This window comes from Melanaphis sacchari, unplaced genomic scaffold, assembly GCF_002803265.2.
Source record: "Melanaphis sacchari strain LSU unplaced genomic scaffold, SCAv2.0 Contig887_pilon_pilon, whole genome shotgun sequence".
Lineage (NCBI taxonomy): Eukaryota > Metazoa > Arthropoda > Insecta > Hemiptera > Aphididae > Melanaphis > Melanaphis sacchari.
Window position 1 is genome coordinate 14,217 of NW_020271624.1, and position 15,479 is coordinate 29,695.

The following is a 15,479-nucleotide window of genomic DNA, read 5'->3' on the forward strand; positions in this document are numbered from 1 at the left end:
ACGCGGGAAATGTATATAGAATATTAGAGAAATATAATAAAGTCGTCAAAACATTACTATATGAAAATTCGTGAATTTTAATAAATGTATAAAAATGCGCCAAAAACCTGATGAAATTCGTTGTATTACATTTCATAATGACCAAAAACGAGAGAAATAATGCTCGCTATTGATGTTTTCGCCGAAACCCCGTGGTCAGATCTTGATACAAATATTTTAGGACATTAATGTGAAAGGTGCGCAGGTAGTCTGTTTGATCTGAATCGGTAAGGAAACAACTACCTATGTATAAAACATGTATCCTTTAGATTTTCTATTATGGTGGCTAATCTTCTTCTTTTTTTTTGATTTGTCATTAGAACCAGAGATTAAAAATGTCTTTCAGTGATTAAAAATTATGGTAGCTAGTTGTGGAAGTGGCGGTTACTGGATCCACGCAGTCGCAACAAGTTGTCTTCCAGCATCAATTCGTAATCGATTATTTCTGGCTTACCGAAAAACAGATACAGCGTGGCCGCCGTCAAAACCACCAACTATTCCGCTATTGTTGCCACCGAGGTAGAAGTATAATCCGTCATCTTGTTCACCGCCCCCCTCCCACCGATGGCCAAGACGAATCAGCGCTGCTGGTGGCAGCTTCGACCTAGTCGCAGCATCGAAGGACAACACCCAACGGTGAAGCCCGGCATTTTATCCCGTACGTCTACATATCGCGCACGTGCAAAGTATCTACGAGCTCCGTCATTCTTACATTTTATTTACAAACCAAAAAAAAAAAAAATAAAGTGCATCATACCTACTGTGTCGGTTATAATTTCGAGGTTTTAAATAAAGTCAAAAATAATATATTACATACATCAGCACTGTCATAATGTCTACAATTCAGGAAACACAACCAGACATTCAATTCTTGAAGACCCACAATCTCATGAATGACCACATGATAGCGTGAGCACATTATTTTCGTTTTAATTCCAGTGCACAACCAAATAATAATTTTATTTTTTTAGAAATATTCTCGAACAACGGAAGTTGTTCATACAACAAACAGCCACTGGGGAGATCACACAAGATAAGTGTTTAAACTATATAAAGCTCGAATTAAACGTGATGGACGTTTGCAAACTACAAATCAACGTAAGTCTTAGAAAAAAAAATCGAACGGATACTGTAAAATGATATTTATTTTTATCGCTTTTTCTTTCTATAGAAAAATGATGACAAATGTCAGAATGTCAAAATTCTTACTTGGATATCTAATCAAATCGATTACTTGTACTACAGCACGTTTCAATTGTTTTCAATCGAACCTGAGTTATTGATAGAGTATATGGAGTTTCAAAAAAAACTATGTAAGTAAATCATGATACTGATGTTACAATTATTATTAATATATACAGAACATTTCTGAATCTAAAAAATTTACCATTTTTGGCATCATTTATAATAAATTCTTAGGTATTCTATATCACAAAAAAAAAATCAAGCAGCTAATAAAATCCACACGCTGTAACGTATTCAACATTTTATTTATAGCCATTACAGTGTTTAAAAATGAAACTTTATTGGTAATTTTTTGGTAATTCTGTTTTTCAATATTTTTTAAAACATAAAATAGTTTTACTAAAACAACGTTTCATAAACTTTATTACCCTCAAAATAATAGCTGCGCCAGTTCTTTTACACAACACTGAGTGAACAAAATTATTTAAATAAATTTTTCCAAAAGAACAGACCAAGCAATGCCATGTGATGGTACAACTTAAGTTAAAAAAAATTTTTTTAAATAGAAGAGTATAACTTTTATTTTGTTAATTATGGGCAATTTAATTTTTTTTAAACAAAAACGAACTTAGTTATCGTTCGTTTTCTAAAATATCTTCAAAAATTTAAACTGTTAAATTATATATTTTTTTAATTGTAAAGCTGTTAATACTAACATACACAATTAAACAAAAACTGTACAAATTACTTTTATTGAATAAAAGTTTTTTAAAAATTAGCATTTTAGAAAGAAAAAGTGATAGATATAACACCAAAAACACCATATTTACAACACTTTTAATTTTAATTTTATTATTTTACTATATAATACCTCAAATCTCTTAAAGTTTAGTTTTATATCTTCCATAATTTTTGAGTAAATTATTATTATTATCACCAAATTATAATTTTAATTTTTCTGCTAAGTTTGATAGGCTTAAGATTCTCAAAATCATTAAATTTTATTGGTTTATATACATAGAATTAAATGAAGCAAAAAGGAATTATACTGTGGTTAGTTAATATACTTATAGCGGTAGATTATTTTGTATTAATTAGCTTATGTTCGTTAAAATTTAGTTGACCGTATTTTGACGACAAATGTGTGGGACTTTCATTTTCATTAAAAAAAAAAAAAAAACTAATTACCCATAACTACCCATTTTAATTGAGTTAAAAATGTATTGTGTATTACTAGTTATTTTTCGGTAACTTACTCGCTACGGTAGCTCAAACAGTTTAATTTTTTTTGGTAAGTCACTACTCATCACAGACAAACGGATCAGAGTGTGGAAAGCATAAATATGGTTCCATATTTACAGGTAGTTATTTATTGTGGTTGTCAATGAAAAACTAAGTTCCTTTATTATTATTATTATTATTATTATTTACTAATCTTAAAATCACAAACCTCCTATAATGAAATTATATGAAAACTAGCTCACCAAATAATTATTACTCAATTGATAAACTTTATCGATTATGATTATTACCAAGATGTGAATAAGGAGAACGAAACTCTATTTACTAAATACGTAGAAAATTAAATGGTTACAGGTAGTGTGTTCCATTTTTTTTTTAACTCGTGAAGTACTTAAAGGAAATATTAATTTTTTTTTTTAAATACATGCATTATTTTATACCTCAACCGCCAATTGATACAACTTATGTTAATTATCCCTGATAGTTTCAATTATCAAACTCTAGATTTATCGAAATTATTGTTCCAAAAGGATTCGTTCTTTAACTCTCGTGAACCTTGGAAATAGCTTATCTATTATAAAATATAAATTATATATTATTATTTAAATATATCGTTACCTTACAAAAAACTTCAAATTATCATACATTTAGAATATACACTTAACTCTGAGAATTAAGTTGTAAAAAACAATAAATATTTCTATTTAGTTTTTAATATAAAATTGAAAAATTGAGTGATAGCTAAATTGCGGTTTTCCAAATTTATTTATATTTCTAAAGAATGATAAAAAAATGCTATACTTATTATAAATGATGCAGTTGACCAATGAGAGCACCATTTATCAAGATTAATATAACAAAAATTAGGAGTTGCTAATTCTATTATATTTATTATTTATACCATCTTATCTATTGGACATAACTTAATTTTATGTGTGTTATTTGTATTAATTATTTAATTTGTAAATTGTTGTATAGGACTTCGCCTGTTAACATAAATATAAATATAGCATAAATAATTGTATAGGTAAATTATAATTTCATTAATTATGAAACATTAAAATTATCATCATTCATTTTAATTTCCGAAAAAAAGACTTATCATTGATTAAACATACATATATTAAACATGTATGTTTAATCAATGCTTTTATTGAAAATTTGGGATCGAACTCAGTGCTATCAGTATTTACATCATGTATCACATCATGTACACGATTGCGCATTTTTTACCTTTTTTACCTGAAAAAACACAACATGATTGCGAACTTTTTACCTTTTTATATTTGAAATAATTCAACACGATTGCGCACAAAATGTATTTAATTTTATATTATTAGCTTACATGATTATAGTTCAAAATCTGAACTAGGTATTTGGTCGAAACAATTTTTGTTCACTTAGATTTTTACCCTTGGAAGATGTAGAAGATGCTTGTTCTTATTTAGCCCTACTGATAATTTTGAATTCACTGATTATACACTCAATAATTATTAATCATCTGATGCCGCTTTTATAAGCAATTGAAGCTGAACCTTCAGCAGAGTCAAGAACTTAAAGATAAATAGGTAAAAGATGCACAATCGCCAATTGTGTTGCACCGCACGTATACTCCACTAAATCACTTAATAATTATTAATAACATCTGTTGTGTAAAATAAGGTATCTAACATTCTAACTTATACTTAAAATTATAATTACTTAGAATTACATTTAGATTGCACTATTAATCTCATTGCGAATAATTTCATTTGTTAAGAATATATAAACACATATTTTTTTTAATTGTGTGGACGCAAAACTCGATTTACACCAGTAAGAAATTAAGACGTACCTATATTAGATTGATACGATGTTACTGGAATATACCTGTCGTGTAATAGATTGCTACATTTAATCAATTCCACAAACAAGATATTATAGAAGTCAGATGAACGAATCATGTATAAAGTAAAGAAAAACACTTCCTATACTGCCACATCTGCTGTATGTGTCATTTTTATTGTTCAATTTTTTTGGAGATAGCTTTTGAGTAAACATTCAGTGGCCATTCATGTTTGATCTCCTACTTTTCGACCATTATATTTTAAGATTGTAATTTTAATCGTCTTAATAATTATTAGTTAAATTAATACTATTACTATTAATTATTATTGTATACTGACGTTGTAATTGCGAAATTTTCATTTTTCTGTTCCTAGCTATCAATAAAGTGCTTGTTATCCAACAATCCCGCGGACACGATTTTTGCATTTTTATTTTAATCAGTTTTGTACTAAAACATAAAAACAATAAATTTTGATCATTTATTTATTTTATTAATAACTATTTACTAATACTTACTAAAAAAAATGTATCTATGTCAAGAATATATAGATATAAAATTAAGCACAAATTGCAAGTATATACACAGATTTCAATAAATTTCATAACTATAGAATATCTATCTATTGTCATCTGGATGACTTAATATTTTTTTGATCAAAATAATAAAATGGTATCTACTCACTATCTTTGTTAAAAGTTTATTCTCTATCTTTGATGAAATATAATTTTGGTAGAAAATAGAATACTAGATAACTAGTTATTTTGAAGATTTAAATCGCAAAATATTTCCGTGACAATATTCTTAGATGCTTGCTTCAAAATAATATTGAACGATTGGTAATATAATTTTACAATTACATTTGGTTTTATAAAACATCATAGATTAAAATTAGTAAATTATTCAAAAGAAAACATTGAAGTTGGAAATATAACTAAGAACTAAATATTAATTCCATGGACTTGATACATTATTTAAGCAAAACAGTGTTATATTAGACATGTTAATAAAAAAAAAGACTTACTCTCCAAGATTCATTTCTGTATTCCCTCATATTCATTTAAAAATTAATCTACCTTATGTACCTTTCCATTCCATTAATTACTGAATTATTATCTTAGATTAATTTTTTTGGTTATGTAAATTAAGCTAAATTGTAACTTTTGTTTATAGTTCTACAACCCTACATAGTTGATACTTCAAATTAAATTTCATTAATTCTTTTTTTCTGCTGTATATACTTAAGTATAAATATTTATAATAAATTTGTTTATTTATAGAAAATATTTGTAAAATTACTTGTTCAGACATAAATAAATAATAATAACATACCATAACAATTTTACAAATAAGAAATTAAGCTAAAGTATAGCCTCATGATGAAGTTTATATGGGTAATAGTTTAATTTTACAAAATAGTATAAATTGTAAAAGATTATTTTTTTAAATTTTTTAAGTAATTGAATATTTTATAATACGAGTATGATGTAGGCAGTACGATATATTCATTTAATTTGCAATATTAAAATATTGTGTGAGGTATTCATAATTGTTATAGAACCAAATTTACATAAATAAATTTAACTTACTTATAAATTAATTCTTATTAATTAGAAGACAGAAATTACCGATTATTAAAATATCAAATAAAATGTATACTAATTAGGACTTACCAGTAAAAATTGAACCATCTTCAAAACTTGGTAATTAAAATAATTTTAATATGCATTCTGTTATTTGTAAATAGTTTAATACATCCAATATACGCATAAAATTAAATTTCTATTCCTCTTTCATTCAAATTAAAACAAGCCAGTTTCACTATTAAAAATAAAGTTTAAAAATTAATTTTAGGTGATGATAATAAACATTAATTAAATCTAACAACTTATAATTTTTAAGTTTATACATATTATCAGAAGCACATAAAAAAGTAAGCGAGTCCTACAATTTTCAAGCCCTATACAAATTATATATGAAGTTGATAAAATTGTAAAAAAGGGGTCATTTAACATGTTTCCATTATTTATTTCCCGATTTTCCATACCTAAAAAATAAAAATTTTAATTTGAAATGAATTTTAAAATGCACACACAAACTATTTTTTTACCTATAGGCTATAGCAGTATTAGTGTTACACAAATAGGTATTAGAATAGCTCATCTTAGTCTTTTGGTGTGTAGTCCCATTCTTATTAATATCATTGCCAAGAGCCCAATAATAAGTGGAATATAACACAAAACATTTAAAAGAAACATTAAATACAAACTTAACAAAAAAAATAAAGTTTAAGAAAAAAAAATAAATATTTTACTTGTAACTATTATCACTACCTGAATATGATTTGGTTCATTTGAAGTAATATTATCTTTGATAGCAAATTTATCATTTAAACTAATATTAAGTATTGATTATAATTTAATATATCCATCTCAAATGAATCAATCGCTATTTTCAAGTTTGTTTAGTTTTCTGACAAATTGTAAATTCATTTTGGTACAACCATAATTTTTTTGAAAATATTACTACAAATATTTTTTATTAATAAAACAACTGTGAAAAATAAAAAATAATATCACTCAAAATGTAAATCTACAAATGTATTTAAATATTAAAATTGATCAATACGTGATTCTGTTAACTCTATTAATCTAAGTTATAATATAAGTTAACATCAAACAATGCCCAACTTGGTTGATTAACTGTAATCAAATTTGGGAGAAATTAGTTTAAAATAGATTTCAATCACAACTTATTTTTTTTTATTATTATTTAGAAGACTTTCTATTATACATTTTCTATAAAAGTAAATAACAATGATAAATCCAATTAATTATTTTAATACCTATGTAATTTATCTGCATTAAATATTGACAGTTAATACCGCCATCCTGAGTGACATATTGAAAACATTTGGACATTCTTTTTCTTACCAACTTTGAGTAAATCTTACTAATTGAAAATATCTCCAAAAAAAAAAAAAAAAATTTGCATAAAATTAAAAATAATATTTGTCATGTTAATACATTGGCTTTCTATAAAAAAAAAGACATTAAGATAAATAAAACACATGTAGATACATTAATAATTATTTTTTATATAATACAAACTAACAGACTATAGATGACGTTATCATAGGTTAAACTACAGAGATATAAATAATAAATTATAGATAAATGTAACTGTGTAAAACAGTAAAACTTCAACTCTAACCATATTACAGAATAACTAGGTACCTAATAATATTATCCATGATTTGTTCCAAAATGAAATAAATATGGTTAATGGGTCAATATAAATTTTATATCACCACCAAGATAAAATGTAGGTTTAACTAAATTCAAGTCGATCATATTAGAGATTGATACAATAGACTTAAAACTAAACTAAAAAATTCAAGTTTTTTACATTATGTATATTTATATGGTTTAAATATTTTAATAATTTCAAACTAATCCAATTCATGTCATTAAAAATATAAATATATACTCAGTTATGAAATATGGAAAAAATAGTAAAAGTTAATTGTAAATATTTTAAAAATTGATATTTTCTAATTTTCGAATTTGTTTTAGATAACATAGATTTTTTTTTTTTAAATAAAGTACTAAAAAATTCTCAAATAATCTATTAGTTTTATAAGAAATAGCTTAATATAGGTATAACTGATAAGGATAATTAAAATGTACGTTACAAAGAAAATGATTAAAATTTGGGAGTTTTAAAACTTAGCAAACATGTATTAATTAATGCAGTTAAAATACCTCAAAAGATAAAATAATAACTGATTGAAAGTTGAAACTAAAATAAAGAATATTAATTATTAATTATTATAGCATTAAGTTCATCAAACATTAAATTAAATATTATAATATACATATACATATATATATATATATATTTATATTTATTTATTTAAGGTGAAAACACTTTTAAAATGATACATGCAATATCTAACAAGCCGATAAATTGGTTTTAGTACTTTTATGTTAATATTTATTAATGTTTGTGAATACTATTTCACTAGTCGTTTTTCTTTTTAAAATGTTTATGTTAGCTAAAAATAATGATTACAATTTATAATATATATAAAACTTAGTATGTTATACTTTTATTAATTTATTTAACTTACCTTTAAATACCCACTTTTGCCTGTTTGTATTATTTGGGTTAAGGGTATTGATTTGTAAAAATGTACCTATGTTTTTGTCTAATTGTAATGAATAGTTATATTTGTATAAGAAACTGAAGGATTAATAAATACTAATCGTATTGTATCACATTTTTTAACCCAAACAACACATCTAAATTTGGTTAAAAGAATGATAAGTATTAATAATACATAGGCATGCACTATGGCTATAGGTAGGTAGTATTTGGTATCTATATATTATTATATATTAAATATAAAACAGAATATAGAATTAAATTTGAGTTTAAACAATGTGCTTTTACTAAAATTTAAATTTCAATAAATATTACTTACCTTACAAGAGCCAAAGGACATTATTAAACTTAGTTGGTTTGTTAATTTTTTTAAAAAGAAATACTGGTGCAGTAAGCTAAACAATGTTTACATTCATCCGAAGACATTTATTAATATTGAATATAATCACAAATACCATTGTAGATGTTATTAATTTCCAAAATTAACTTAACACAGCAGAGCGGAATAATTGTCAATTAGTTGTTAGTCGTTACTCGTTAAGAGAACACAAAAATATGTGGTACGATTTTACTATTTTAGATAAGTAATTCGCTGGGCAACTATCACTAGTCCATGACTGTGTACATATAGTTAGTTCGGTGACAACCACACTAGATATCTATGAAAAAAAAAATCATGGCCAAGGTGGGTAAATAGTTAAAAAATAAATGTGTAAAATAATTGATGCATTTGATGCTGTCAACACTTAATAGTTATTATATTACGTGATTACGTCTATTGTCGATTTAATATTTATGATGGCTGGCCGAAAAAAATAGAACATTTGTAACTACCACCAGGAGCACTGACTACCCGATGAGAGCTAAAACATATTACTTAATTATTATTTAATATTTATTATTATGGTTTATAATTTGTATGGCATAGTAGCCTATAAATATAAATTAATTATGCACTAATAAATAATAATTATTAATATTTTCAATTATAAATAATGTTTAACTTAAAAATATCGAGAGCATTAATTATGATTTGAATTAATGTTTTATATTAATAATCACATTAATTATAAAATAGACTATTACAAAGTCAATGGGTAATAAGCTCATAAAATATTACACAAAATTATAAATAAGCGTGGTGAATGGTGATCTTAGTCATTAGACACCGAATGACTGAACTTTAGATTACAATAATGCTATAAGAGTTAATAATTCACAATCAACAAAATTATTGTTTATTAATTATAAACGTGTTTTACGAACTTGCTGTAATTTTGGTAAAAAATCGGTATGACTTTTATTTTTGTTGTTAATATGATAATATGGCCATATGGAGTAGGTACCTATAATTGGCTATTATAAAGAACTATTTTTAAATGCATTACGCATAGTTTTGTATTTATTTAATATACAACAGTTTTACAGTATTTAAATACTTGGTTTAACTTAGAGAATTAAGTATAAAAATATGTTTGTACTCTCTAGTCCCCATATTTGTTTGAACTACTCATTCAAGAATAGAATTTAATAGATATTTTATAAAAAATTAACTATTTGTTTATTATTTTTAGAAAAGTATTTTGAATACTCGTCTAATATGCTATCTACCGTAATTTTATGATAGTTTAGTATAATATCTAGTATCTACCGTAAATGTTATTGCATCTACTGAGTATTCTTATACTTAAAAATAATAATTAATATACTAATTAATAACTAATTAATATTAATATACTTATTTATAATTATAATTTAATATATTTGGTTAAATTATCTATACTTCATTTTGCAATTAAAATTAAGATTTTATCAAAATCTCAAGTATTATTATAATTATATCTCTTTATAATTTATCATATAGGTTTCTAAAAAAAAAAAAAATTAGTTTGTGTTTGTGAGTAATGCCGATTTTATGTGGTTTTATTATAATTTATTTATTTATTATTATTTATTAATTATTATTATGAGTTATTTATATCGATATATAATTCAAAATGAAGAAATGTGTGCAATTTTTTAAAAATATTTAGTTGTTTATTACCAACTGCAACTAAACATGTACCTACCCACAAAAATTTAAAACTAAACCAGAAAAGTAACAAAAAAGAAATATTGCATTATAAAGGCAAGACAATTTACATTTTTAAATAGAAGATACGTGTTGATATCATACTAAACCAACACAAAATGATGGTAGATAGGTAGCTTACTAAAGCACTAAACAATCAAACGTGTAATAGGTAGTTAGTATATGAACGGACGAGTACCGTATTTTTTTATAAATTAGGTGTAGTTACTTGTTACTTAAGAAAAAACAATAACATGGCAGTAAAATAAAAAGTGGTAATAATTTTTAAAAATTAAATTTTTTTTGCATAAATATAGAGATTGTTTTATAAATAATAATGCATAAAAAAACTATGTTATTTTAATTTTTAAATCACAAAAACAGTAGGAATAAATGAATGATGAATTAATAACACCATAATATTACGAAAATCTTACATTTATTTAACATCTAAAATTTATTGATTTCAGAAAGCGTTTATAACCAACGAAATACACCCATTGGTTGTACTAATGTCAAAAAAAAATGTGCGATCCTAAATTGTATTTATCTGCAGCGATGTTCGAATATGAAAACCACAATATCGAGATGACAAGAAAATTTTTTGACGAAGGAATTAAAAAACATTATAATAACAAACATCTGCGTCTAGAACAATTCCGGATTGAAATTCTATACTTAGAAGAAACTTGCAATGATTCGTGTCAGATAATTATACAAAAGTATAAAGAAACAATCGAACACTTCCGTGGTGACTATAAGTTTCACGTAACTTTACTAGAAAAGTCGCTACAATTTAAATCCATTAAGAAAATTCAATACATTGTTATCCGGTAAGACTCATTAAAATATAAATACAATACATTTGTGTTAATTTGTACATGAGATTTTTTTCAAAACATAAATAATAATAATATTGTTTTGTTATTGTATTTTTAGCGATTTTATTGAAATATACCAGCAAAATGATTTGATGTGGCATAAAGTAGCATTATTATGCGCCGACGGTTTTATATATGATCACGATACGAACTCGTTCAACTACACTAATAAATGCGAAGACAGAATTAGGTTATTTTAAACAATACAATTAATTATTAAATCATATTTGTTTTGAATTTTTATATGCGGAGTGATATTCTTTTAAGAGTATATATTTAAAATATCTACCTGCCTATTTTGCCTATTTTAAAAAAGCACTAACGTTTATAATGTTTTATAGGCAAATAATCATTACATAAAATACCGCATTATTATAAAAAAATATTGAAAATATAATATATTAAAGATGTTGTTTTGTAATGCCTTTGAATTGTATAAGAAAATATTTTCAAAAACGTTTGTACCCATTATTTTACACAAATAAATGATAATATAATAACTTATAAGTTATAAGTTATAAATTTATAATCATTACTATTAAAATAACCGCTAGGTATTTGTTAATATTTATTATAAAGGTATGTAATAATGATATACGGTTTGTTTTATAGGTTTTGTATCAAATCGTATCAACAAGGTTTAAAAATATTATTAGACATGGAAAGAAAACGTACTTTAATCGAATTCTTTATTAAATATTTAATAAAACAATGGATAAGCAATGCAATTAAAGATAGAGTAATCAGAACTTTAGTAAATAAGGCTATGGAGCGCGCATTTCATATGAGCCACTATTACCTTGGAGGACTACAAAAACCAGAGTATTACGTTTATTGGGTAAGTTTCGTCAAAAAAATTATAAATTATAAATTTTAAATTATAATTTTGTTTGTGTTGCAAAGGCCGAGCATACCAACGAAATACGTCCTAATATTTTAAAATTGGCGATTAAGCGCAACAAAGACAACGTTAATGTGTGGACCCAAGTTTTGAATTATTATATTGACATCTTTGATAATTACAAATTGGCAAAGAGGATTTTTGATGACGGCGTTCAGGCATTAGGAAACAAATCATTACCCTTGTGGAAAATTATGGATTTATTTTTGCAGAACATCAGCATCAAATTGGTATGGTATAATAACTGATATTTGATGTATGAATATATTTAACTATTCTTCAATTATTCTTGTTTTATTAATATGCAAATAATAATAATTAATATTAGTGCCACTTGAAATACAAAAACTAATTTTTTAAGTACTAATATCTTAAAAAAAAAATCGGGAGGTATATCGCCTTCAGCCTTCTGATAAAAGGCTTTCTAATTGATATACGAAACGACTTTAAGTTATGCTACAGATTATTTTTTTGCTATTCGTTTCATGTTACCCTATCAGAAAATCGATTATTTAATAAGTTTAATATCTTCAATCGTGGTAATATCGATTGGTGTTAATAATAATTACTAAAATTAATTAAAAAGAAACAATAATAAACTATAAAATATATTGTTTGAGTATTAAAACAGTAAGTTATTAGTGGATTCATATTCTTGACTATGATAAACTATTAGGTAATATAATATTATTGAAACCAGAAGAAACGGAGGTATAGGTTTGGTCTGGGAAATGGGCGAGCTAGAAAAGACAGCGTGTATTTTTATTCGAGTGGTGATTTGACTGATTATATTATTATGTGTGTTTTTGAATGTATAATAGTTATTAGTTTTTTTTTTTTTTTTTTTTTATTAATAAAAATTACCCTAGGCGGCATAGGCCACTGGAATTAGTTATTAGTGTTTTTACTATAAATTGACAAAACCCGGAACTTAATAATTTACTTATTCGGAATAGCTTAAGCAACATCGTTGCAGATTATATTTTACAAGTTTGTTGTTTTTAACCGCATTGTCCTCATCCGTTGCCAACATGGTGAATCGTGTGGTTGTGTAAAAAAACATTATTTTTCCTTTATGAATTGGTGAATTTAGTGATAATACGCGCTAATGACTTGGTTATTTTATGAGGCCATATTACTCATATCAAAAATAGAGACTCCGCGATAATAATTCAAAAAAACGAATTACGTAAACAATAAACAGCGATAACGAAATACGAACACGTTAATATTGAACATATTATGTACTTACTTACGAATGATTGTTTAGAGGATGAACGATGAACACTAAACCGTTCAAATTTTCTCATAATATTTTATGTCTTCTAACGATTTGTTGTAAGTTGTTGCGTTTGTAATCCATAGCTTGAAGCATTTTATGAAAACGGCGCCGAAAGCACGTACAGAGAGATAAACGTGGTATACAAAGTGGAGTTTCTGCAATGGCGCAACTTGTTCGACGACATAGACACTACTCGAAAATTATTCTACAGATTTACAAATACAGCATCGGAGAGCAAGATGTTGTATTTGGCCATGATAGATTGCGAGAAATCGAATAAGTCGATCAACGTCGAATACGTAAGAAATCTGTACACACTCGCTTGCTCGAAATTTGGCTACCAAGACAATGATGACGACTGTGAGTATATTTTTAGAATAATAATATTATGCGTTTTGGTCATTCGAATAACAACAATATTGGGTAGAGGTAGGTTCCTACTTTTCAGTTATTTAAACTATCTACCACTCAAATCGATTATGTACCATTTTTGTTCACTTGTAAAGGAAACGTATGATTAGTTTTATATTATCGAATGCTCCCGAGTATCAACTAATAGGTAATACTTTTGATACTTTTTCACTTTTACTATTTAAATACACAATATTGAACTTTGAATATCTACAAATTTTTCAGGCCCCTGATTTTTGTAAAAGTACTTAACTTTTATTACTTTAAATGTAATTATTCCAATTTACTACCTACTGATACTGTATTATGATTAATATATTCTTATGTTTTTACAAAATGTATTGGATTTTATTTCTGCAGTTCAAAAATACATAATATAACGTATTATAACTAAAAAGATAATGGATTATGATTTATGATTATTATTATTAGTTAGATAGTTTCAGTTTAGTATGACGGAATTATCATTGATGGCACTATGGCAGCCTGTCTTAGGTCTATTGAGTAAAACGGAAATTTGTCCTACGAAAAAATAGATTGCGAGTCAGGGGACGTCCGTTATAATTTTTTGTATGTGTTATATTAGTCTCCGCCTCTTTGACCAATTTTTTTTTTTTCGTGTAAATAAAGTAAATTAAGGATAAATTAATAAGAGTAGATCAATTTTATTCAAGAATTGTTTTCAAACAGATACTAATTATTTCTCGTATATGAATTTATGACGAAGACCAATATTGCTGGCATATGGCATTTTTTCACAGGGACTAATAATTGTCCTGAATCCGCCTGCAGTCCCACAGTTCAGATAATGGAAAACTATTTAGAAACTAATATTATTGTTTATTAATATCATATCGAGCTGATTGTATTATATCGTCTCACTTACAGGTTTGTGGGCCGATAGTATTAAGTTCGAGTTCATGTACGGTAAAAGTTCAGATGCTGAAAAAATCTATAATGTGGCATCTAGACTTGTCAAGCCAGAGTTGAAGTGTACTTTGAAAATAAAGTACGATTCGATGAAAGAAAAGTACAAGATTGAATGATTAGTATAAGGTAAAAATACTTTAAATTGTTATTAATTCTAAATTATCACTATATTTTCATTTGCAGCAGACGCATCGTTACTACATCGATCCAGCTGTCATTCATGTTTCAGACGAAGAAGATTAGGCAAAAAATAGGCGTTTGATAAATTATTATTATTTTTTCTTTATTTAGGTTTAGCACATTGTTATTTAATTATTTGTGTTACGTGTCATATTAGTAATGATTACTAGTGTTAAATATTTTTTTTTGGTTTTAAAGTACACAATTAAATTATACCTACGTGCAGTGGCGTATTTTCAATTTTTTGTGGGGGGGGGGGGGGTTCTTAATATTAAATATAAGTTTATAACATTATAATAAAATACATACGAGTTATGATTTAATAATGATATTATTTATATTATATTATATTTCACTATTATTAT

The 15,479-nt window shown here is 25.5% G+C and overlaps 1 protein-coding gene across 1 annotated transcript; it reads left to right on the forward strand.

Moving 5' to 3' along the window:
• Window positions 1–871: 871 nt before the first annotated feature.
• LOC112602403 lies at window positions 872–15,050 on the forward strand. Its single transcript, XM_025350462.1, is given in 10 exon segments — window positions 872–948; window positions 1,011–1,170; window positions 1,232–1,352; window positions 11,004–11,056; window positions 11,058–11,362; window positions 11,469–11,600; window positions 12,023–12,248; window positions 12,314–12,541; window positions 13,677–13,953; window positions 14,893–15,050. Coding segments are annotated over 10 exon segments (1,737 nt in total).
• Window positions 15,051–15,479: the final 429 nt, after the last annotated feature.